This window comes from Lontra canadensis, unplaced genomic scaffold, assembly GCF_010015895.1.
Source record: "Lontra canadensis isolate GAN:19392208 unplaced genomic scaffold, GSC_riverotter_1.0 scaffold155, whole genome shotgun sequence".
Taxonomy (NCBI): Eukaryota; Metazoa; Chordata; class Mammalia; order Carnivora; family Mustelidae; genus Lontra; species Lontra canadensis.
In genome coordinates this window covers 2,531,474-2,554,408 of record NW_022631149.1, presented here as the reverse complement: position 1 = coordinate 2,554,408, position 22,935 = coordinate 2,531,474, and the positions used below count along the sequence as shown (strand labels likewise).

At 50.2% G+C, this 22,935-nt stretch overlaps 1 protein-coding gene across 1 annotated transcript in view; it reads left to right on the top strand.

Moving 5' to 3' along the window:
- The first annotated feature begins 3,970 nt into the window (after positions 1–3,970).
- Positions 3,971–22,935, top strand: part of KIAA1210 (KIAA1210 ortholog) — a 67,486-nt gene continuing 48,521 nt past the window's right edge. The window contains 2 exon segments of the mRNA XM_032844780.1: positions 3,971–3,978; positions 4,065–4,256. Of these exon segments, the coding sequence (XP_032700671.1) occupies positions 3,971–3,978; positions 4,065–4,256 (200 nt within the window).

Genomic DNA, 22,935 nt, shown 5'->3' with positions numbered 1-22,935 from the left:
ATCTCTGCTATGTAAGCATTCCGTCTTGAATCCCTCCAACCCCGGGGAGGCGTCCCGCCCCTCCCCAGTTACCGGGTTCCCCCTCCCCATTCCTACCTCCTCCACCCTGAATGCCAATCTACATCAGACTTGACCTGTTTATAAATGTTGGGGGTTGGAGGGAGTCCTTGCCCTGAAGAGTGTAGTTTTCCCCAGTCCAGCTCTCTTAGAGAATTTCCTGGCTCTGTGGGTCTTTAACTCCTGAATCCCACTGTCCTGCAGACTCCCTAGTGGGTTGTGAGTGCAGAAATTCTGGCGGCAAGCTGAGATGTCCCAATGAATGCTTCCATAGAAGCCACAACCCAGCTCTCTAGCTTGTCCTCCTGGGCTTCGTGAGATGTCACTCTGTCTGGCTGAAGGTGGGTGCTGCAATCAGCAGGGTCACACGGAGGCAGACACTAAACAGCTTTGTCTCTCTCACGGCTAACCTCTAAATGCACAGCTTCATTGCCAGCCTTTAGCAGGAAGGGAACTTGTTCAGCGAGCCTCAGGAGGTATGACTGAGGGGAGGAGGAAAGAGGAAGGAGGGAGACAGCAACCAAAAGGAAAGGGAAGAGAGGCACGGACTGAGAGGAACCTTCTGGAATGGTCTGTATCTGTTCAAGAATGAGGGCATCTCACCATTCTCTGTTTCAGGCTCTTGTGCTCACAGAGATTTTTCAAGAGCCAGATGTTTAAAAGTCCAGGCAGGGTTTTTGCAGTCGGTCCTGAAGGTTTCAGTTGAATTTACCCTGCCTGTATTAGACTCACTGGAGTCAATGGTTGGAGCCAGGAAGATCAGATTCCCTCCAAAGGCAATGGAGGCATTCATCCAAGAGCTGGGGTGGGGGTGGAGGGTCCCTCGCAATGTTTGTGCTCTCCCCTTTGTTGGGAGGGAGCACCTGTCCAACTTGCTTAGTCAAGTTCCTCCTCATCCAGCAAGCCAAGCAGCAGAATGTAAATCCTCCTGGGATTTAAAAAAAGGTGGACGTTCTTTCCAAAAGTCTGGTGGTGCATGAAGGTATTGACCTTCAATCTGAAGAATTTTAGAAACCTGTTCCCCAGCCATTGTCTTGGTAGCCTGCCTTCTTCTCCAGCGTCCACCACGTGACGCTAACATTCTCTTCTACTGGTCTGTTGTCAGGAATGGCTGGCCCTTGGGCATGCGATAATTTTCCAGGCAATGCTATAGGACCACAGATGCCACAGAACGGTAACTAACAACGTACTCCTCTCACTAGCTCTGGGTTACTCAGGGCTGTGCCAGCAATGACCATAGATAAAAGAACAAGTGTAAGGAATGGATTTTGCGGGGACGTCTGGGTGGCTCAGTTGGTTAAGCAACTGCCTTCGTCTTAGATCATGATCCTGGAGTCCCAGGATTGAGTCCCAGGATGGAGTTCCACATCGGGCTCCCTGCTCAGCAGGGAGTCTGCTTCTCCCTCTGACCCTCCCTCCTCTCATGCTCTCTCTCTCTCAAATAAATAAATAAAATCTTAAAAAAAAAAAGAAATGCATCTTGCCCTCTGGAGGCTCAAATTGGAGTGAAGGATATAGGATGTTTGCATGTGAGACACGCGAGGACAACAAGAGACGGTATATGATCACAGGTGAAATGATGATGGCATGATAACAGCAGTTGCTCCCAGTTCTGGAGGGACAGGCCCCATGAAGGGCATGACATCTATTCTCCCAACTGAATCCCCATAAACAACCCTACATGGGGAGTTTCCATTAAAATGTCCATTTTCGAGCCGAGGGAACTCAGATTTGCAAGGAGTGAATAATCTGTTACCACAGGTGATCAGGGCAGGCAGAACTAAGATTTTATCCCCAACTTTTAATTTTGGAAACACTTCCAAACTACAGGGAAGTTGGAAGACTAACATAGGGAAGGTCCATACCATCCCCCCTCCAGTCACCAAGTGTCCACTTCTTACTACATGTGCTCTCTCAGTCCATTCTCTGTCTCTCCTCCCCCCTCCCACACACATCCCTACCCATTTCTTTTCCTGACCTACTTGAGCGTGAATTGCAAACATCATAACAATTCCCTTCTAAATACATCAACATGGACCTCCTTGGAACCTCTTTTCTCACTAAATCCTGATCCAGCTATCCCATGGCAGAAACTTAGGCGGGATTTGAACCCTGCTCTGGCTCCAGAGCCCCGACCACAAGCGAGACAACAGTTCAGTGGGAGAAGCCATCGGTGCGGTCTGGGAATTCCAGATTTTCTGTGGACTCTCGACTCCTGATTATTCCTAGCAGGAGCTGGCTAAGTGATCACAAAACACGTGTAATCAAAAAACAAAAATCTGAGAGTGGTGCCGGGGTGGCTCAGTTGGTTGGGTAGAGATCCCTGGGGTCTTGAGATCCAGCCTTGCCCCGGCCTCCCTGCTCAGCGGGGAGCCCTCTTCTCCCTCTCACTCTCTTCCTCCCCTGCTCCTGCACTCACTCTCTCTCTCTCTCTCTCTCTCTCTGTCAAATAAATTAATAAAATCCTTTAAAAAAATTCTGTCGTTTTCGAAATGCATCCTATTTGAGTGGGAGGGATTTGCATGGATTTGCCTTCCTAATTAGCTTCTTCTCTGGCCAGTATTAAAATGGGTCTTTCCTAAAAATAATAATAACAATGATAAAAATAATAAAGTAGGTCTTTCCCAACCACCTGCTGACGTGACAAGTCCGGGTGGACAGAAGTTATGCACTGATTAAACCATAATTGCAGAAAATCCATTAAGTGGGCAAGCCACATGTGAATCATAGAGAACGGACCATGAATTCTAGCTAGGCAGGAATTCTTGCTAGAAATCTTAGCCATGGGTGAGGATTAAGCATGCAAGGTGTAAATCTAGTCCTTGGGCAGTTGTGTTCCCCCTCAACTACCAAGTTAAGAGGAGAGGGGCCTACGCTCTGCTCTGTTCCAGAGGGCGCCGTCTGCCCGCCCAGTGAAATTTCAGAAGCGGGGTGTTGCCTATTGCGGATAGAAGGGAAAATTGCTACCGACTGGCTAAGAGCCCTTGAGGGACAGGGACCTGGTTTTCTTTTTTCTTCTAATCCGGAGAAGGCCTGTTTAGAAAGGCCGTCAGATTAATGACCCCCTGAACATGCACACAGGAGAAATCTTGACCTTTAAAAAGCCCTTGATTTCTCACAGTCATTTTAAAAAGCCCAAAGCCCGCATGTACGTTTCCTTGGCTTTTCACACGGTCACCAGACACTTCGCAAATCAAAATATTGCAAAATCAGATGTTGCCTCCACATTTCAGATGCCAGGGCGGAGACCCCTTTTTACTGAACTGGGGCTGGGAAAGAGGCCCCCACTGGGTCTTTCAGGTTGCAAGCCTTAGGTGGCACTTTTGCTCTTTCTCCAGTTCTCTTGGTTTTCCGCAGGTGCAACCCGATCAGCGATATCTCCGACTCCACCTAATGCAAACCGTGTTATAATGGGGATGCATTGTGCATACACGATCTCTGCTGGGGACTTCCATCTGAAGGGGATTGAGATTTTACAACTCTAAGGACGGTCATGCCCCTTTCCCTTTCCCTTTGCCTTTCCCTTCCCTCTCTCTTTCGGCTTTATGACTCCAGCCTAGCTTAGGGTGTAAATCATTTTCCTTAAGATTGAACGAGAACAGCTCAGAGGGGTAAAAAAATAGTGTTCAGATTGAGGGCGGGATGTTTGCAACAGGGCTACTTAAAATCCGCTTGGCCTTTCTCTTCTCCGCTCTGCCCCTCACGCCCCCCCACCCCCAGCCTGCAGAATCTAAAATGCCAGAAAGTGACTTGTTCACATGGCCTTCCCCAAGCCGATGAGTGTCCTTCTCTGCCCGGAGGTAAAGGTCTCGGCTAAGCCCAGAGGGCTTCCCACCTTGAGACTCCGCATACTCCTTAGCTCCGCTGGGATACAAACGGGCTAAGACTGAGCATCTGGTATTTTGCACTGAAGATGCTGCAGTAGCGGGAAGTCGGAGGCAGAGGAAAAAGGGGAGTTAACAGTTCGCAGCCTTGTAAGGAACAAGCCCGGCCCTTTTTGGACCTAGTTCAGAAGACAGCGAAAGGCCTCGAGCAGAAACTTTATCTGGGTTTGTGCACCGGCCCGCAGGCGTGGGCCGTGCGTGCGGACCCCTGGCTGCCGAGCTGTTCCGCAGACATGCCCGCGGCACCCGCCCCGGGGTGGCGCAGCGGTTCCGAAGAACCATGGCTGGCTTCTATGCCTGCCTGAAGAATCAAGAGTAAGTCGCGGAGGAGCCGATGGTGGCGGAGCGCTCGGCCGCAGCCGCTGGGGTCTCTCCCCGCCCAGGGTGGGGCGCTCGTTGCCGGCGGGGCCGGCCCGGAGTCAGCCCGGGAAGCCGGGGCTCGAACCCGTCGCCCTGTGGCAGCGCGCGCGGGGAGCCGGGCGCAGGTGGACGTGGGAAAGCGGCTCGGGCCGGGGGTGGGGGGGCGCGGGGAGGGCGCACTCTCTGCCCCCCACGGCCGCAGCACCTGGCTCACCTGAGTTGCCCCGGGCGGGCGGAGGGGTCGGGCGGGGGAGGCGGGGCGTCTCGCTGGGGCCGCTGCGGTTGTCGATTGGTCGCCTCGCAGAGGGAAGGAGGGTCGCCGCGTAGGAAAGAGGTGGCCAAGCGGCAAAAGAGTTGGACCGGGGAGTACCGCTATTCCCGGGGTCCCCCCCCGCCCCACCCCGCAGGAGGCCCTACCTCTCTCCCAGAGCCAGGGTCGTCCGCAGCACCCGGGCAGCCTCCCCGGAGCACGTGACAAATGACTCGAGGGTCTGAGAAGGGACAGCAGCGCCATGAGGACGCTTCCATCCCAGGGGGGCGCGCAGCCAGAGAGAGAGAGAGACGAGGGCCAAGCTACAGGTTCCCACGTGCACGTGTAATAAACGTACATCCCCATCAAATAAAGCGCCCAGCGGACCGGGATTTTACAAGGCTAATTTCATTGACTAGGGACACGGCTGAAATGGCCTTCGCCGTGATCATTCATTCAGTGAAATTGTGGGTTTCAGTGACACCGAAGTGTTTGGTTCTGGCCTTAGTCAGCAACTGGCTGGGCTGAAAATTCAGATATGGGGGGCGGGTGGGTTGGGGAGACGCTGCGGCAAAAAGTGAGAGAGACAAAGGCAGAGACAGGGAGAGACAGACAGAGAGAGACAGAGAAGAAGAAGAGAGAGGACAAAGGAAGGAAAGAGAGATGGAAAGCACAGAATTTGGATGAGTGGAGAAAAATCACTTTAACCTTTCTGAGTTGTCTTCTAAATTTTCTAAATTTGGTGCCAACTGTGCAAGCTGCAGGTTCCCTGTACCGGGTGGGCATGGGCTCCACACCGTTTACGCTCGCGTTGCACCCACCACAGTGACAACAGGAAAAGATATTAAGCCAAACGGACCCACTTGTACGGCTCATTAGCGGGGGTGCGAGGTACGTGATTATTCTCCAGTGCCATTCATGAAGCTGTCACTCTCTGAATCGGGGCCAGAAACTCACCTCGATCACAGCAGGTCTCCAATAGCACATGGCCCCCGCTGCTCTCTCCTCTCATGGCAAGGCACCGGACAGACAGAGACTGGCAGCCTCTGATGCGATTTTCCAGGGTGTCCCCCTTTGGAGGTGGTTCAGGCAGGGAGGGTGGGGACACTGGCCGCCCCCTTCCGCTATTGCCTCAAAACTGGCCCTGTAGCCTGTTCCTGTTGGGCCTGGAGTGTCTACCTATGAAAAGTGCCCTTGGCATCTTTTTGAAAACCCCGCCTCTGGGGCTCACCTGACTGCCCTGGCCTTAGCCTCTGGCCTTGGACACACACGGTGGCAATGAGGGCATTTTCTCTACGTAATTCACTGTGGCACCAGATGACAGAGAGGTTGGCCGTGGAGGCCTTGGGAGGCGAGGGAGATGGAGCCACTGCTGTGGTAAGTGATAAGGGCAAGGTTATCGCTCCTAGGTGAGCGTCGGGCCCTTCTTCCCTGGCCCGAGAGTATTAGATTCTCCTGCTTGAACCAGGGGCCTTCCCCAGGGCCCCTTCATCCCAATGTCTGCCTTCCATGGAGGGGATCCAGAGCAGCCTGAGGCCTTTGGGGTGGAAAAGCGGCCCTCATGGACCAGCGGCTCTTCCTGTCGCCCCGGCTGAAGGCCTGAGCTCATCTGACCGTTTACTGAAACGAGGCTGAAGGAACGGGAGACACCATAAGAAGGCATTTGAGGAGGTTAAGGAACCACGGTCTCTGTAAGTACGTGGATGGGAGTCCCTCGGGGGACTTAACGGGGAGAGAGACCCGTAGACCTTCGAAAACATGGCGCACCTGCTCCTTGGGAAGCCGTGTGCTCAGCACTGTGGGAGGAACGTGTGCTTTCCTTTCCCACAGCCAAGCAGGCACGGTGTCTGACACAAGCATTTGGTGAAGGCGTGTTGTCGACTGAACCAAGATCCCCTTGGGAAGCTTGTCTGCTTAGGGAGCGGCCAGCCGGGTAAAGGGAGGTCTGCAAGAGGTGGGGCGGGGGGTATGAGCTCAGTCCGGGAGAGGTTTCGAAATTTCTTCCAAGCTGTACGAGATGCAGCCTCCCAGCCTCCATCCCCTCAGCGCCTCCAACAAGAGGGGCTCCTAGAATCACAGCTTGGCCATATCAGGAGGGGAGCGCCCTTTCAAGGAACCCCAGTAGGCAGGACTTGGAAGTCGAAACGCGGGTGGAAACACAAGTTGGTTCAGTTTTCTCTGCAGATCGCACTTGCGGTCCAGATTTTCCAGGTGTGGACGGTTATTTGATGAGTTGGAGATGTTTATTTGTTTGTCCCCAGGGGACCGGTTTTGGTGTTTAAAATCTGAACTGGTTATGGTGGATATAGTTCTTGCTTGAGGTAACTAGCCAGTAAGTCCTGTTATTTTCACAGACATGGTGTGACAGCAGGGGACGGCAGGAATTTATCAAGGGATTTGTGAATATGCTTATTGGTAGAAGGGACAAAAATACTAGTGGTCTTGAATTATGTGCCACCGTAATTATGTGCCAGTACATGAGAAGATGAAGGGAAAGCAAAAGAACTTTTTTAAAAAGTGTTTTATTTATTTATTTGAGAGAGAGAGAGAGAGAGAGAGGGAAAGCTAGCAGAAGTGGGGGGAAGGTCAGAGGCAGAAGGAGAAGCAGACTCCCCATTGAGCAGGGAGCCTGATGCAGGGCTCCATCCCAGGGACCCCGGGATCATAACCTGACTCGAAGGCAGGCGCTTAATCTCTTAATTGCTTAATTGACTGAGCCACCCAGGCGCTCCAAGCAAAAGAACTTTCCTAACCAGACAAGATCCTATAACGGTGGCATGGGTGAAAATGTTTTTATTTTAAGGGTGAGGATATCGGGCCCCAAAGACATTAAGTGATTCTCCTTGGGCCACACAGTCAATGACAATTCCAAGATCAGAATCCTGAGTACCCTGACTTGCAGCATAGAGCTGTGGTGTGTAGCGTGTGCTAGAGGAAGGGTCATCTTTTGAGCAGAGAACCGGAAGCATGCGCCCCCTCCTCCCCACCACCCCAGGATGCCGTGGGATCTGGCTGGGGCTGCTGCAAAGGCAGCTCGAGCCCAAGGCAAAAGAGTGAGCTAGGGCAACTTTGTTCTTGGCGACCCCAATCTCTCCAGTTACAGCCCCTTTTCCACTATGGCCCCCTTCCCACTCCAGGTGTTCTGGGCCTGAACATTGCCCTTCCCTCCCAGCCTGTCTTCTCTAAGCCTCTGTCGTCCCTAGGCTGTGAACTTCCCCTTGGCTGACACCCTGGCATCCTTGGTTCTGGGGGCTGGATCTCAGACAAACTGACGTGCGATGTTGGATTCCTCCTGACAATGTGCGTTTCCATAGGATTTCAATGCTTCCGTGCCACTCTGATGCTTGGTGGCCATCTCGGGGAGCTTGCCAGGGCAGTGGGCCCCTCATATCATGCCAGTCGGCTTCTCCGACTCAAGAACAGGGTTCAGGAAGGTGAGGCTTAGTGCTTTGGCAACAGGCATCTGACAGCCGACCGGGGTGTAGGTATTGTAATGGATGGGCCAGCAGGCTCCCCTTGGCTGCAGACCTTCCCTGATGCAGACCTTCCCTGATGCTGCTGGAGACCAGAGGCTACAAATGCTGAGTTTTTATGAGTTCTAGATGCAAGGATTCAGGGGACCAATGCATTCCTTCTTTGCCCTGCGGAGGCCCCTGGCACCCAGAGGCTGGAGGAGGTCTCAACCCGCAGGTCCTTCCAGTAGCTGATGGTCTTGGAGCTGCTCCCCATCCACCTTCAACCTGTTCTCTTGTTCTCCTTCCCCTCCTCCTCCTCCTTTTTGTTTTAGAAGAAAAGCTGGGAAGTCCAGTTCCCTGGCAAGGGGCACAGCCTGGGTATTGCATTTTGCTAATCTGTGTTCTCCCTGTGGCATCTGCCTGAGGCAATTTCCATTCATGGAAGCTCTAGGAGAGCTGGTAGAGTGGCAGGTTCTAGTCTCCCAGCCTCTGGGGAGGCACTGTCCCAGGTCCCCCAGCCTCACTAGGGGCAAGTTCTTTTTTTTTAAGATTTTATTTATTTATTTGACAGAGATCACAAGTAGGCAGAGAGGCAGGCAGAGAGAGAGAGAGGAGGAAGCAGACTCCCTGCTAAGCAGAGAGCCCGATGCGGGGCTCAATCCCAGGACCCTGAGATCATGACCTGAGCCGAAGGCAGAGGCTTATCCCACTGAGCCACCCAGGTGCCCCAATATAGGTAAACTTTTTAACTCATAAAAATTCATTAGGAGGAAATTGTTCTAAAGCTGTTTTTTTTTTTTTTAAAGCTTTTGGAGATCTCTCTGAAGATGTCGTTGGCTCAGTTCATTTGGTCATTAGCAGTGTCCTGCGTGTTCCGTTTGCTGCAGGGAGGTTGAGTTTCCTCGAGAATACACTTAAAAATGTGGAAACGTGTGTTATTTTGTCAAGAACCAAAATTTCAGCATTTTATATGAGAATGTTCAGGCGGGTGTCATTTGAAGCCTTCAAAAGTCCATTTTGTGTTGGACCAGCTTTAGTATTTGGGGGATTCTTTCGCTAATTTCTCAAGGGGCACAATTTTTGTCGTTTGTTATTTCTGGAAATCAGTAGCCAAAATGGGGTATGTGATCTGGTCATTCCTGTCGTTTCCTCATTGATTTGCTCCTTTAACATTCTTCTAGTTTTTTAAACCAACCCGGTTGTATCTTTCCTTTACAAAATTTTTTTTTTAATTTTTATTTATTTATTTGTCAGAGAGAGAGAGAGAGAGAGAGAGCGAGCACACAAGCAGGGAGAAGGAGCAGAGGCAGAGAGAGAAGCAGACTCCCCATTGCGCAGGGAGCCCGATGCGGAACTCGATCCCAGGACCCTGGGATCATGACCTGAGCCAAAGGCAGCCACTTAACCGACTGAGCCACCTAGATGGCTTCCTCCTTTACAAATTCATAGTTATGGTTGGTGGCTAGGAAACTGGAGGACCTAATTGAACAGGACATTCCAGGAATCCCCTCTTGGCATCCTCACTTATGTTCTGTTGCTTCCAATGCTTTTACTCTTTTAATGACGTCTCCAATTAAAATCACCCATTCAAGGCAAATTGCTGGAAACCCTGATTCAGTAGGAGACAAGAGTTTGGGTGAAATAGCTTGTTTTCAGACAGTGAGGTTAAGCTACTGAAAGATTGGCCATCTGATTACTGCAAATACACTGGTAACCTTAAGCCAGAGGTTCTCAGCAGGGACATGGGGTCTGATTTTGCTCCACAGGGGACCGCATGGCAATGTCTGGAGACACTGTTAGCTCTCACGACTAGGGGGAAGGTGTGCTACTGATATCTAGTGCACAGAGGCTAGGGAGGCAATTGGGCATCTGCAGTGCTTGGGAAGAGTCTACCCCACCCCCCAACCAAGAATTCTCCAGTCCCCAATGTCAGTAGTGTCAAGACTGAGAAACGCTGCCTTCCACTAATAATGGTTTGCCCAAGTGGAAGTCCAAAGATGAGCACCCTAAGCGTTCAGACCAGCATTATCTAATAGAAGCTTCTATTGGTGATGGAAGTTTCTGGGCTATTCTACCCAGGAACAAGAACCACTAGCCACGTGTGGCTACTGAGCATTTGACATGTGGCTGGTGTGATCAGGGAACTGAGTTTTTATTTTATTTTACTTAAACGAATTTAAAGTGAAACAGACACATGTGCCAAGTGACACTGTAGCCCTAGGTGTGCGTGGCTCCGGGGCCAGACAGTCCTGAATCCATGCTTATGGACCAACCACTTTCTTTGACAGTCTTGAGTCATCTAAGCCTTCTGAGCCTCAGTTTCTTCATCTGTAAAACGGGGGTAATGATGCGGCCTACTCCTTCGAAGCTGATGAATATTCCATGCAATAATGAATATTGCTCATGCAAGAAAACATGTAGCGCAGCACCCAGCGCAGAAAGCATTTGAACGATGTTAATCATTGCCCGTGATCTGTGGTCAGTATAGTAATGGTCGTCATGTAAGTGGGACTTGCTCAGGGCTTCTAAACAAGATGTCGCCTGCGATATACTTGAAAAGCCACCTCAGAGGCAGAGCCCTAACTCTCGGCTCTCACTGCGTGACCACAGGCGTGCCTCCTTGGGCCTTGCTGTTCTCATCTGTGAAATGGGAATAAGAAACGCGATCGTCACGATAATGCTACTTCCCTCGCCCTCAATTGCTGGGAGGACCAAATGGCTCTGGAGGTGGTTTGAAGAGGACAGAGCCCCTATAAGTGCGAGATTTATGCTTTGAGTTTACACGCAAGAATGCTTTCACTTAGAGTCGGCACAGAAGTTCTTGGGAGAACTTGGGAAGTTCTTGGGAGAATTGTCATGCATTCGAAACAAGGGTGCCTGAATGGGGAAGGTGCACTGGAGAGCAGCGGGGAAACCAGGAGCTCCTCACAATGTCACGCTCCCAGGCTGCTAAAGAAGGAGCAGGGCATCCGGCCCTAGGGGAGCGGGTGGGCCTTGAAGCAGCTCACAGCGGGCCATTCAAGCCATGCCCTCTGAGGGCATGACCAGCACAGTGTCTAGCCTGAGAGCCACACACTCTGAAAATCCTGGGCACAATAGAGTGGAAATCACCTGACACTTTGGAGCCAGACATGGGTTTGAATCATCACAGTATTACTTGCTAGCTGTATGGCTGTGGGTGAATGAAGGCCATAGCCTGCCTGAGCCTCAGTTGTCTTCTCTGTAAAATGGGTATAAGGATTCCTACCTCCCAGGGTTGTCACAAGGATTGAATTAGGTAACTGATGGGGCCCATAGGTGGCCCTCAGTAAACATGAGTTCCTTTGCCCTCTGATGAGCAAATGTTAGCCACTTAATCAGTCATCATCCCCTTTCTGTTCCTCTGGGATGGAAAAGAAAGTGAAAGTGTTGGCTGAGGGCCCTGGAAAACTGTTTAGGCCTTTCTTGAGAGGAGGAAGGGCAGAAGAGCAGTCTGGACCTTTTTGGGACAGGTGAGGGCAAAGGAAGAAAGTACGGGGCTCTGAGTGAGTCACAAATACAGTGTTAAGGAGGAGACTGAGCAGCCTTGCCTGAACTTGGGAGGGCCCTGAAAGAAGTCACCATGCTCTGTGTGCCCAGAGAGGGGCTTTCTGGGGACAGGGGGTTTCCCAGCATTGGGAATTTAAACTTCAGCCATATCCACGGCCAGCCGATCCAGTAGCGGCTCATGAGCAAAGGGCACATGTTAGACGCAGCAAACTTTGTGCTCCCGCAGCCACCGGGTCCCAGCTTTCAACGCCACGGCCATTTACAAAGCCCGCCACCAGGGGCCACCGGAGAGAGTATAGTTAACTGCAGGAAGTCTCATCTCATACTTTTTGGGAGAGAGACGGAGAACAGGGGACACAGGTCGTCAATGCCATGGGATGAGAATGATGATGAGAATAGCTAACAGGTCCTGAGGGCTGACTGTGTGTGACGCCCCATGCCGAGAGCTCTCTATGAGTTAGTTACCAAATCGCCTGTGAGAACGGGACCCTTCTCTTTCCTGAGCACTGTTCTGATCTCTTAGCGCACAGCAGGTGCCCAACAAACAGTTCTAGAATGAATGAGTCCTCACAGGTGGTGTAGGACGAAGGCACTACCCTTAGCCCCACTTCACGGATAAGGAAGTTTAGGTTTTGAACAGCTCACTGACTTGCCCCAGATCACAAGCAACTAATCGACAAGAGGCAGGATTCAAAACTAGATTTGTGTAGCTCCACAGCCTAACCCTTTCACAACTACATTATCCTTCCTCTTCAGAAGGTCAAGGTGCCAGATTTCTCTTTCTGCAAGAAAGGAAGGTCTGCATGGACAGTACTGAATCACACAATCAAGAACGTTGCAGAAAAACACGATATTGTGACCACCATACCTTCAAATTACCTACTCCCTCCACTTCCCAAATTCTGTCCCAAGACAGATTCATTTCATGGCTAAGGAAACTGAGGCATGGAGAAATTACACAATTTGTCCCAGGTCACACAGCTCGTGAAGATCATTATTAGTTTGCATTTCTGTCCTTTAAAAGGCTCAGAGCCTGATAGGGAGAGGAGGAGTTTCATCTATTGGGGCCAAGGCTAAACTGGAAAAAAAAATCAACAAAGGATGCCATACTATTAAAGCAACTTACTTGACTTTTCTTTTGAAAGTAGAAACATAAACCATTTCACTCATCTGATTTGAACATTTGAAGCTGTATTCCTTGTTACAAACACGACAAGATTATAACAATATAATTCATTTATCCACTAAAGCATAGAAGGGAGATGTTCAAAATGAGGAATGGAAACAAGAGGGAAGAAAAAGAAGAGATACAGGGCATGGGAACGTCTAGATATGGATTAGGAAAGAGCAACAAACCAGCAGGCACTGTGTCTCACAAAAGATTGCTACTGAAGATGGCTCAAGTCATGTTGCATTTTTCCATCAATAGGGTCATTATCTCTTATTTTCTGTCCTGCGGACCTCAACGGCCAAGGACTAGCCTATCCTATAAGCTATGGGTCATGTTAGTTCTCTACCCTGCATCAGCTCTCGCTGCTTCAGATCTCCCTTTTCCCTAAGCTCAAGCCTTCTGGACGAATGGAGAGAAAAGTAAGTCAAAGGGGGAATCTCCTTTCTTTAATGCAAACGGACAGAGCTTTCTATGTGAGTTCCTTATTCATGTGTGCTACTTACAGTTTGTCTCCAGAAGCCCTCTAAGGGAGAGAAGTGGGGGGAGATCTCCACGAAGCCTCCATCCCCTGTTTTTGAAGAAGATAGTTTTACTTTGACATGTGAGGAGTGTTTCCACTGTGCCCGTGGCTTCAGAAGCCCAAGTGTCAAAGACCTAAGACCTTATTTCATGCAGAGATGGCCTATGTTCTCTCTTTCAGACTCGGAGAAAACAGGAGGGTCTCTAGAATGAGGTAGTTAGCTCCCCCATAGGAATGGGTTTCTGACTTGAGAAGATTTCAAAAATATATTTTTTGAAAGGGCTGAAAGAATGAGTGGGGAAGTTTAAGTCAAATCTCCTGCAACCCTGGCAATTATTTTGTTGTTTTTTGAAACTGAAGTGTAATTAACATACAATGTTATATTAGTTTCAAGTATACAATATAGTGATTCAACAATTCTGTATGTTACTCAAGGATCATCATGATAGTTGTGCTCTGAATTCCATTTCCCTACCCACCTTCCCTCTGTCAACCAAGCTTGTTCTCTGTATTTAAGAGCCTGATTTTTTTGTCTCGTTTTATTCTTTGTTTATTCGTTTGCTTTGTTCCTTAAATTCCCCATATGAGTGAAATCATATGGTATTTGTCTTTCTCTGACTTATTTCACTTGGCATTATACCCTCTAGGTCGATCCGTGTTCTTGCAAATGGCAAGATTTCATTCTTTTACAGCTGAGTATTATTTCCATATATATATGTGTGTATGTATATATAGATATAGATATAGATATCACATTTTCTTTATTCATTCATTTATTGATGGACACTTGGGGTACTTCTGTGTCTTGGCTATTGTAAATAATGCTGCAATAAACATAGGGGTGCATGTAGCTTTTCAAATTGGTGATTTCATTTTATTTGGGTAAATACCCAGTAGTGTAATTACTAGATCATATGATAATTCTATTTTGATTTTTTTTTTTAAGGAAACTGTTTTCCACAGCCTCTGCTTTTTTAAATGGAAAAAAAAATAGCTTAGGGGGTAGTTGGGTGGCTCAGTCAGTTAAGCATTTGCCTTCAACTCAGGTCATGATCTCAGGGTCCTGGGATCAAGCCCCACGTTGGGCTCCCTGCTCAGTGGGGAGTCTGCTTCTCCCTCTCCCTATATGCACTCTCTCTCTCTCTCGCTTGCTCTCTCTCAAATAAATAAATAATATTTAAGAAAAAGACAAAGAAAAGGAAAAAATTGTTTTCTAAAAATCCTTTCTAAACAATCAAAAAGTAGGAGAGTTTTCTGAAAATATTGACAGGATTCTGAAGGGTCTGTTCTGAAGGCTGGTCCCCTCTTGGCCAACTCAAGCTGGGCTTAGATGGGCCTCTCTGGCCTCTCCAGGGATGTACTGGGCATTTTCATCAATTATCTCAATGAATCATAAAATCCTAGAATGCCCAGGCTAAAAGGAATCCTGGACTCCTAGGTCTAATTGAATCCTTTAGTTCTCAGGTGAGAAAACAGGCCAAGAGAAAGCACCCAACGTGCCTAGGCCTCAGGGCTCATTAACAGCAGAGCTGAGACATCAACTCTCCAAAAATTGCTGTGGTCCTCATTGGAGGGTCAAGTTTTAGAGATGTTTATTAGAAGAACGAAATACCTTCCTTTGTGGTCACAGTCCTCTCTAGATATCATTCAAGTTGCTTTTTCTTCACCATCCGGTCCTGCCATCGATGTCTTATGGCTTCCCACTTTGGCTTTTCTGTCCCAGTCATGCCCAGTATCCCATGTGATTCACAGCAGTGTTTCCCTCAAGGGGGTTGCCTGGACCCTCTACCACAGGATTGCCTGGGAGCTTAGAAAGCAAGCAGGTCTCTGGGCCCACCGCCACCGCCACCGCCAATGAGGAGTGAGAGTCCCCAGGGCTGAGGAGGGCCCAAGCATCCATGTTTGACAGACAGGATGTTGAGTCAAGCCCATTTCTCACACCCAAATCCCTACCTGTTGTAGTTCTTTCAAAAAACCTACTGTTCAGTGAGCACTTCCTTTGTCCCGGGCTCTCACAGCGCTCTTTTGCACGCAGTATCTCCTTTATTCCTTAGATGCTGGCCGGGTCTTTCTCTGTCACTCTCAAGTGGGCAGCAGAGTGGCGTCCATGGTGGGGAGAGGCCAGGTGTCTCCCGCCCCCACTGTAGTGCTCCTCCCAGGTGCTCCCCTCAGTGGGCCTTCTTCTTCTCCTAGGCCATTTTGACCCAAAATTCTTCAATTTTAAGGAAACTTGGGAGATAGCTGCTCTCCAGTTTCTCACTGCCACTCTCCTTTCCCCTGAGGTGGTGACCCTACTGGGAAGAGCTTTGCACACCTCACTGACTTCTTCCAAGTGGCAACCCTGTTCCTTTCCCTGCCAGGGAACTGCATAGCGGGGCGGCGGGGGGAGGGAACGAATGGGCGTGAGAACGTCTTGAGAAAACTGTGCGTTGGGCTCTTCTCTGCTTCTGCGGCCAGAAGTGAACACAGGAGAAGGGAACCCGGAAACTTTGTTCTGCCCTTGGCCATCTGGGCCTTTCTCCCCTCCTCAACTAGCAGCCTTCTGGCCTGGCCTGGCTCCAGGCCCTCCTTCAGGAGATCCCCACCTTCTCTGCCCTCCTGGTGTCTGGAATAGTGCCAGGCTCTGGGCCATTGTATTTTCCAGTCAGTTGCCGTCTGGTGTCCCCTGTCCCAGCACCTCTTCCCGTGGCCCATTGGTATTGGTCTGGGAGCTTCTGGCTTCTTTTGTTGGCGCTGGACCAAAGAGGTGGGATAGTCAGGTATGAGAGCAGACTTGACCCTGGGGCAAAAGGGATGTAAGGGGAGCAGGGGCCGCCATGCCTCATTGTCCCAAGCATATCTTCCTGGGCCTGGGTTCTCAGGCTCTTTCCAGTGGCCCAGGGTCTGTGGCTGTCATCTGTCCTCCCTGCCCCCACCCCTACCTCCAACTCACCTATGCTGACTTTCAAGTAAGTGCCTCAGTGCTCAAGCTGACAACAAATTATTCTGCCCAGCAGAAGGCCCATCTTAAGGTGGGTCTTATCTCTCAGGCCTTTCATGATTCCTCCAGCCTTGTGCTACTTTAAAGGGAGCCACCCACAAAATCACCTTCTAGAACTTTCTGCGGCTACACACTTTCCATTCCCGGATTCTTTCACCTGCTCTTTCCCTTCCCTCTCACCTTCCCTTGTTCTTTGACTTCGAGATCTTAGCTCTCTGGCTTAGTTTTGCTGTTCCCCTCCCCCCTTGGCAATGCACATTCGGGCTTCCTGTTCCCAGACTCTTGGGGCCTACAGACCTCTCTTCTATGTAGTCAGTACTCTAGAGTTTAGCCTTCAGGTCATTGTCATAAAAACGTCATAAGAGAGCACGTGATAATTTAGTCTCACCTCCTCACGTTACAAGTGTGGGAACTGAGGCCACAAAGGTAATCTGTTGGAAGGGCAGAATCAGGACCCAGGCCTTCTGATTCCTACTCAGAAACAGTTCTCAAATTTTTCACGTGTGCTTGTTTCTCGTCAGTGGGGAGTGGGTAATTTTATGTAGATCACATGGGCCCTGGAGTCAGATGACTTCGCCTTGCCTATGGACTTGCCCGTGACCCTGGGCAGTTACTTAGCCTTTCAGGATCCTCCCCACAGAATGGGGAGGATCAGGAATCAATAGTACCCACCTCATAGGATCGAATGAGCTGATGTGTGCCCACATTAACTGTCCCTTAGGTGCTAACTTCTGTATTTCGTCACTGCAACTCTGAACCCATAGTAGGTCTGCAAAAAGACTTTGGGGTTGCAAAAAGACTTTGGGGTAGCAAAAAGAGGGGCCTTGAGAGAGACAGTTCTGACTTTGTGACCTGGTTCAGAGGGAGTGATTCCAATGGTGGGGTTCAAGGCCATGTGGAAAGGGCAGGCAATGCCATGGCTAGGGGAAAAGGAGAGATTTGGGGATCAGGGAACCTTCGGGTAACCCTTCCTGTGACTCTAAGTGCACAGCTGCCTCTGCCTGGCTGTAGGGCTGTCTGTGGGGTTAAGGGCTAAGGAGATCTGGGGTCTCGGGCTCTCAGATATCACCTTGATCAAGAATGGCCAGGGCTCTCAGCTTCTTGGGTGCATCTTTATTTCAGGGGGCACGTACGCTTTGGGGACAGCAGCCTCCTCCCCCAGGCTCCACTCCCTCCCCGTTAAGGCACAGTATGTCCAGAGACCTCTGTTCCCTGCCCTTCAGAACTGGGAGGCCAGGGCTAGTTACCATAACCATGAGGCAAAACTGAGATTGTGTCCCCTGGCCCCCACCCGGTGGGCTTAAAGGGCCTTAAGATGAAACCAAAAAGCTACAAGTTGCCTTTGTCAAAGGTATGGATGGTGCAGCTTGGCATGGGGGGGCATATTCCTGGGGCCTGGTTTTCTCCCTCCTTTAGCTCCCCTACCTCCTCCCCAACCCCTTGCAAAAAATGACTACCTGTGTCTCATCTTCTAGGGGCCTTTCGAATTCAAAAGTCAGGAAGCCTCTGGGCTGTAGCCCACAGGCTCCAACCAGCCCTGGAGAGCTCACTCCCCGCACCAGGGCCACCACCTCCTTTCTTCTTTTGCCTTCCTTCCCCGCCTTGGAGAGTTTTCACCCCCACCTCCCAAACTGATGGATTATGGACTGCTAGGAGCTATAATAATACCAACTACAGCAAGCACCTCATAAAATAAAAAGCCACAGACACACTCTGCTTGGGATGGGCTTGAGTGCTGACGGAGAGGTCGGGTGCAGAGCCCTTGGTGCCCAACACACACTTGAAGCTGTGAAATCCATCCTTGGGGCCCCTTGACTCAATCCTGGCTCTCCCCTGAGTCCCCCAGGGCCCCCACGCTTCCTGCTCCCCTGGCTGGTACCCTACTCCAGCCTGGCAGCCCAGGGGCCCATGCAACAGACATGTCCCCTTCAGTACGTGTGAGAGCTCATTGCAATACGTGTGGCTAGTGAGCCGCTGGGGGCAGGATTCTTTGTTGTTAAACTGGCCCACGAATCTTGATCCAGATGTTAGGGGCTGAGGTTGACCCAGCTAGTTGTCCTAGTTTTGGGTCCTGTCATAGGCCAGCATGGGAGATTCTTTGGGGGGCAGGGGTGGGGGTGAATTTAATGTTTATCAGATTTTGCCAAGTTTGGAGGAAGGAGAGGGTGGTGGTCAAACTTCGGTCTCCCCGGAATCTTCCAGAACTGGGTTTGAGTCCTAGTTCTATTATTCCTTGTGCGACCTTGCACAGATGACCTCATGTCAGTGAGACTCAGTTTCCCCATCTGGGAAACAGGAATGGACATAACAGTGCCCAGCTCACAGGGCTGTTGTGAGGCTTTGGTAAAGAATGCACGTAAAACCAGTTTTCACAGTGCTTACCTGGCACAGAGAAGGGCTCCGCAATTTCATTAACACAAGACTAACTGTGTAATATCACTTGCCCCTGACTGCAAGAACAGAGACTTTAATCATAGGATATGTGGGCTGACGAGACATAATGAGACTCCCCATCAGCTAGGCTCTGGGGCCACTGGACAGATGGCGGAAAGAAGCTTTCCGGCCAAGCTCCTTACATTTGCAACCCTTGGAGGATGGAAGGTGTTAGGGGTGGCCTGAGTTGGGTCTTTCTGAGCTTCTACTGGTTTATTTGGGGGGGGCGGTGGGGTGCAATGGGGAGGGAGGAAAAGCAGACATGGAGGCAAGATAAATAGCTTTTAAATGGAAGCCTGGGAGGAGGACAAGGCACGAAGAAGGAAGAAGAAGGAAGAAGAAGAGGAGGAGGAGGAGAAGTTGCAATCCAGGGCAGCTGCTGTAGCTGCCCCCCTAAGATAAGGGGGGGAATCTTTCCTCTGATGATCAGGGTGCTAAGAGATATTCCTGAAATAGACTTCCCTATCTATGGTAGGGATGTAGAGGGTGGCAGGCTTGCATTTTTCTCTGGCCTCCTCGAGTGGGAGAAAGGCCCGGGTGACAATTTTTCTAGAGCAGGTGTCCTCGGCAGGAGTCTCCTAGAGCATGCTTAGACATCTCTTTGACAGTTGTGGCGGTCATACGCCGGTAGGCGAGGGTGTGCAGTGTAGAGAAGTGACTGTCTATCCCTCGTCCGTCTTCCTCCTTACATCTTTGGGCACTCAGAGGCATGGCTTTGTTGAAGTCACTGAAGATGTCACTGAAGGTGGCCTAAGGCTCCCCGCCTTTAAAGCCATGCGGCACTTCCTGCTTCCAGCAGCTCTCTAGCCAAGGGCTCTCTGAGCCAGACTAAATGGCCATCAGGATTGTTTCCCTCCACCCAGGATATAGGCAAGCAGAAGTTCTAGAGCTAACTGGGCTGGAGGAAGGGAGCAGAAAATCCCGAGGGCTGCTTACCAAGTTCTGTGTTTCATCTTCTGTGGCTCTAAACCTACCCTACTTCTGCCTCCTTCCTCAACTAGAGCTGACTTGTATTCATTTTCTATTGCTGTGTAACAAGTCATCTGCATTTCAGGGTCTCGCACAACACGGATGTACCCCCTCCTGGTGTCCGGGAGTCAGGTGTCCCGGCAATGTGTACATCAGGGCTTCAGCTGTGGCCGAGGACTCATCTGAAGTCAGAGCTTTTCTTCCGAATGGGCTGGTGCATGGCAGAATTTAGGCTTTGGAGATGGTAGGACTGAGGTCCTCCGAGGCTTGTTCTCAGTGACTGGGGGCCACCTGCTAGGCCCTGCCACGTGGTCCTCACACCCCATGACATAGCGGTTTGTTCCTTCCAACCCACCAGGAGAGTGTCTCCCATGGCTTTGAATCTCTCTGACTTCTCTATCTGACCTCTGGACACGCTTTTTAAAAAGAGCTTACCTGATTAGGCTAGGCCCACCCAGACAGGGCACGCCCACTTAGAATTCTGCCCACCACAGACTCTACTTCTGAAAAGCGTTTCAGCCTACTAGATTATTTTCTACAAAGTGAGGCGTAGCATTCTCCACACTGGGAAGGCGGCAAAGCTGTCAAGCAAAATCTGCTGAAACCTTGAAGTTGAACTAGGCTGTAGTTAAAAAATTTCAACGACCTTGGAAGACAGGCATTAGTCCCTTGTGGTTTCTCTCCTTTTTTTCCCGCCTAGAGCCCTTGTTTAGCCCTCAAGTCAGACAGTCTGAGAAGCAAAAGAGAACTGTGAGGCCTAAGCCTCCAGGGTTGGCCAAGGGCAGGTAAGCATTTAAATGATGACCGATAATGAAACTTTATATCCCTGCTGGGTCAGGCTTCCTGACAACCGTTATTACATGACTTTACGCTCCCTGGAAGTGGTTCTGAAGGCCTCTCATTTACTGGATAAAAATGTCCTTTATTTCATCTTTCCCTATTCAACTTGCCAGCTTTTTTGTGGATTTCGTGCTGAGGGGATTTTTACCCACAATGTGTTTTGTATTGTCCCAGTGTGTTTAAAAAAGGGGACTGCTTTCCCTACCAATTTCCTGTTTGTCAGCGCAGCACCCCCTACTCTCTGCTCTTGTGTTCACCCATCCAGAAAAACACGCAGCGCATGCCTCCCGTGCACCTGGCCTCGTTCTAGTTGTTGGTGACATCTGGAGAGGCAAGACATGGTCCTTGTCTTCAAGGAGACATCAGGTGGGATGGAAGCATGCACAAAGGGCCATGAGCATGGGGCGCGGGTAGTGACCTGTGAGCTGGGTCTGGAGGAAAGGGTAGGATTTTAAGGATGTGGGGATGAAAGAGTTGACGTTCTAGGCCAAGTGGACAGAGCACTGAACTTGACAGAATATGGTGCATCTGGGGAATGACAGGTAATTCGGGATGTGAGGGTATGAGTGGGGGGTGGACTTCTAGTACAACGGAAGGGGGGCAGGGGACACCAGATTGCCGAGGACTTCAAGAGTCAAGGACTTGGCTCCCATTCTGCCGGAAGCAGGAAGTTGATGAACTAGTTGAAACCAGGGAGGCTCACGGTCAAGCTGGTATCTGAGACCAAACATTATGACTTTTTTGAGATACCAATGAAATGATAGCAGTTTTTGCTAAGTATCGTACACAAAAGTACAGAGCAGAGGAGGTGGCCCAAAGGCCACTCTTAAAGAGGCTTGGTATAATGAAGGAACCAATACACCTTAGATTTATATTAGCTGTCCTGAGACACATGAAACAAATACAACAATGGGCGCCTCGGTGCCTCAGTTGGTTAAGCGACTGCCTTCGGCTCAGGTCATGATCCTGGAATCCCAGGATTGATCCCACATCAGGCTCCCAGCTCCATGGGGAGCTTCTCCCTCTGACCTTCTCCCCTCTCATGCTCTCTCTCACTCTCTCTCAAATAAATAAATAAAATTTAAAAAAAAAGGAAATACAATGATGCCTCTGTGGAGGGGGGTACTTGGGAAGCAAAGCTCTGGTTAATAAGGTCAGCCTGAAGGCAAGCAAAAAGGACTTTTGCCCGTGGTGGAGGGCTGTTAAGTAGGAAGAGGCAGGATATCTGTTCCTGAAGCTTCCTCTGTGAGGTTCTAGGCTTAGCCCAGCTGAACAGGGCTCCACACCCAAGGTTCTTGTGGCTGGGACACGTAGGAGTGGATTCTCTACAATGAGGACAGGAGGGGCCTGAGCATGCTTGGTTCTGCATAGACAAACAACCTAGAAGCAGGCCCCACCTCACTAAGAGAAAAGGAAGGCCCTGCAAAGCTGGGAAAACAAGGGGATCCCTCCCCCCGGATAAGTGATCCTATAGCACACCTCTACTTCTAAGAAATTTCTGACCACAAAGATGGCTCCTGTGTTACTTCCCCTTCTTTTACTGAATTGAGGCATTCATGCACCAAACATTTATTGAGTGCCTGCTGTGTGCTGGGTACCGTTTTAGGGGCTGGGAGATCCAGTGATGGGCAAAATACACAAGGTCCCTGACCTTATGGAATTTACCTTCTACTAGAGAAGACAGACAAGAAACAAGTGAATTACTATAGAATATGATTTTAAGTACCACTGAGGGCTGTAAAGGTGTTAATAAAGAACCATGTGATGGAGAGAAACTGTAGGCTCCAGCCAGGATAGTCATGGAGGTCTTCTCTGGGAGGGAACATCTGAGCTGACTTGAAAGCTACAAAGGAACCAGCCATGGAACTAGTCAGGGAAAGAGCCCTCTGGGCAAAGGGAGCAACAAGTGCAAAGGTCCTGAGATCAAAAGGGGCTGGGTATGTTGGGTGAGAAGGCCAGTGAGGCTGCAGCAGAGGGAGGAAGGAGGGGTGTGGCAGGATTGGTGGTCAGGGGGGGCACGAGCATGGGGCCAGATCACATAAAGTCCGGGGGTGGGGGTGGGTAAGGAGCTGAGACTTTGAGCATGCTGGCAAGCCACTGGGGGGTTTCTAGCAGGGGGCTGGTAGGACTAACATGGCCACCGTGTGGAAAGTAAGGAGGCAAAAATGGAAGCCGGGAGATGGATAGGTCATTGCCACGAAGCAGCAACCAGATAATGGTGGCTCAGATGGGGCCAGAGATGGCCGGATTCCAGAAATACGTGGTCCTCCCAAGGAGGAGGACTCCCAAGGTTTGCTGTTGGATTAGATGTGGCATAGGATGGAAAAGAGAGGAATCAAGAGCTCCCAAATTTCAGTCTGAGCATTTGGTTAGTGGCATTTTTCAGAGCTGGGGAAAACTGGGGTAGGGGGAAAAGTGAGTATGAGGGGAAGCACGAGTTCCACGCAGATGTTGGCTTGGCAGTTGGTTATGAGGCTATGTAGTACAG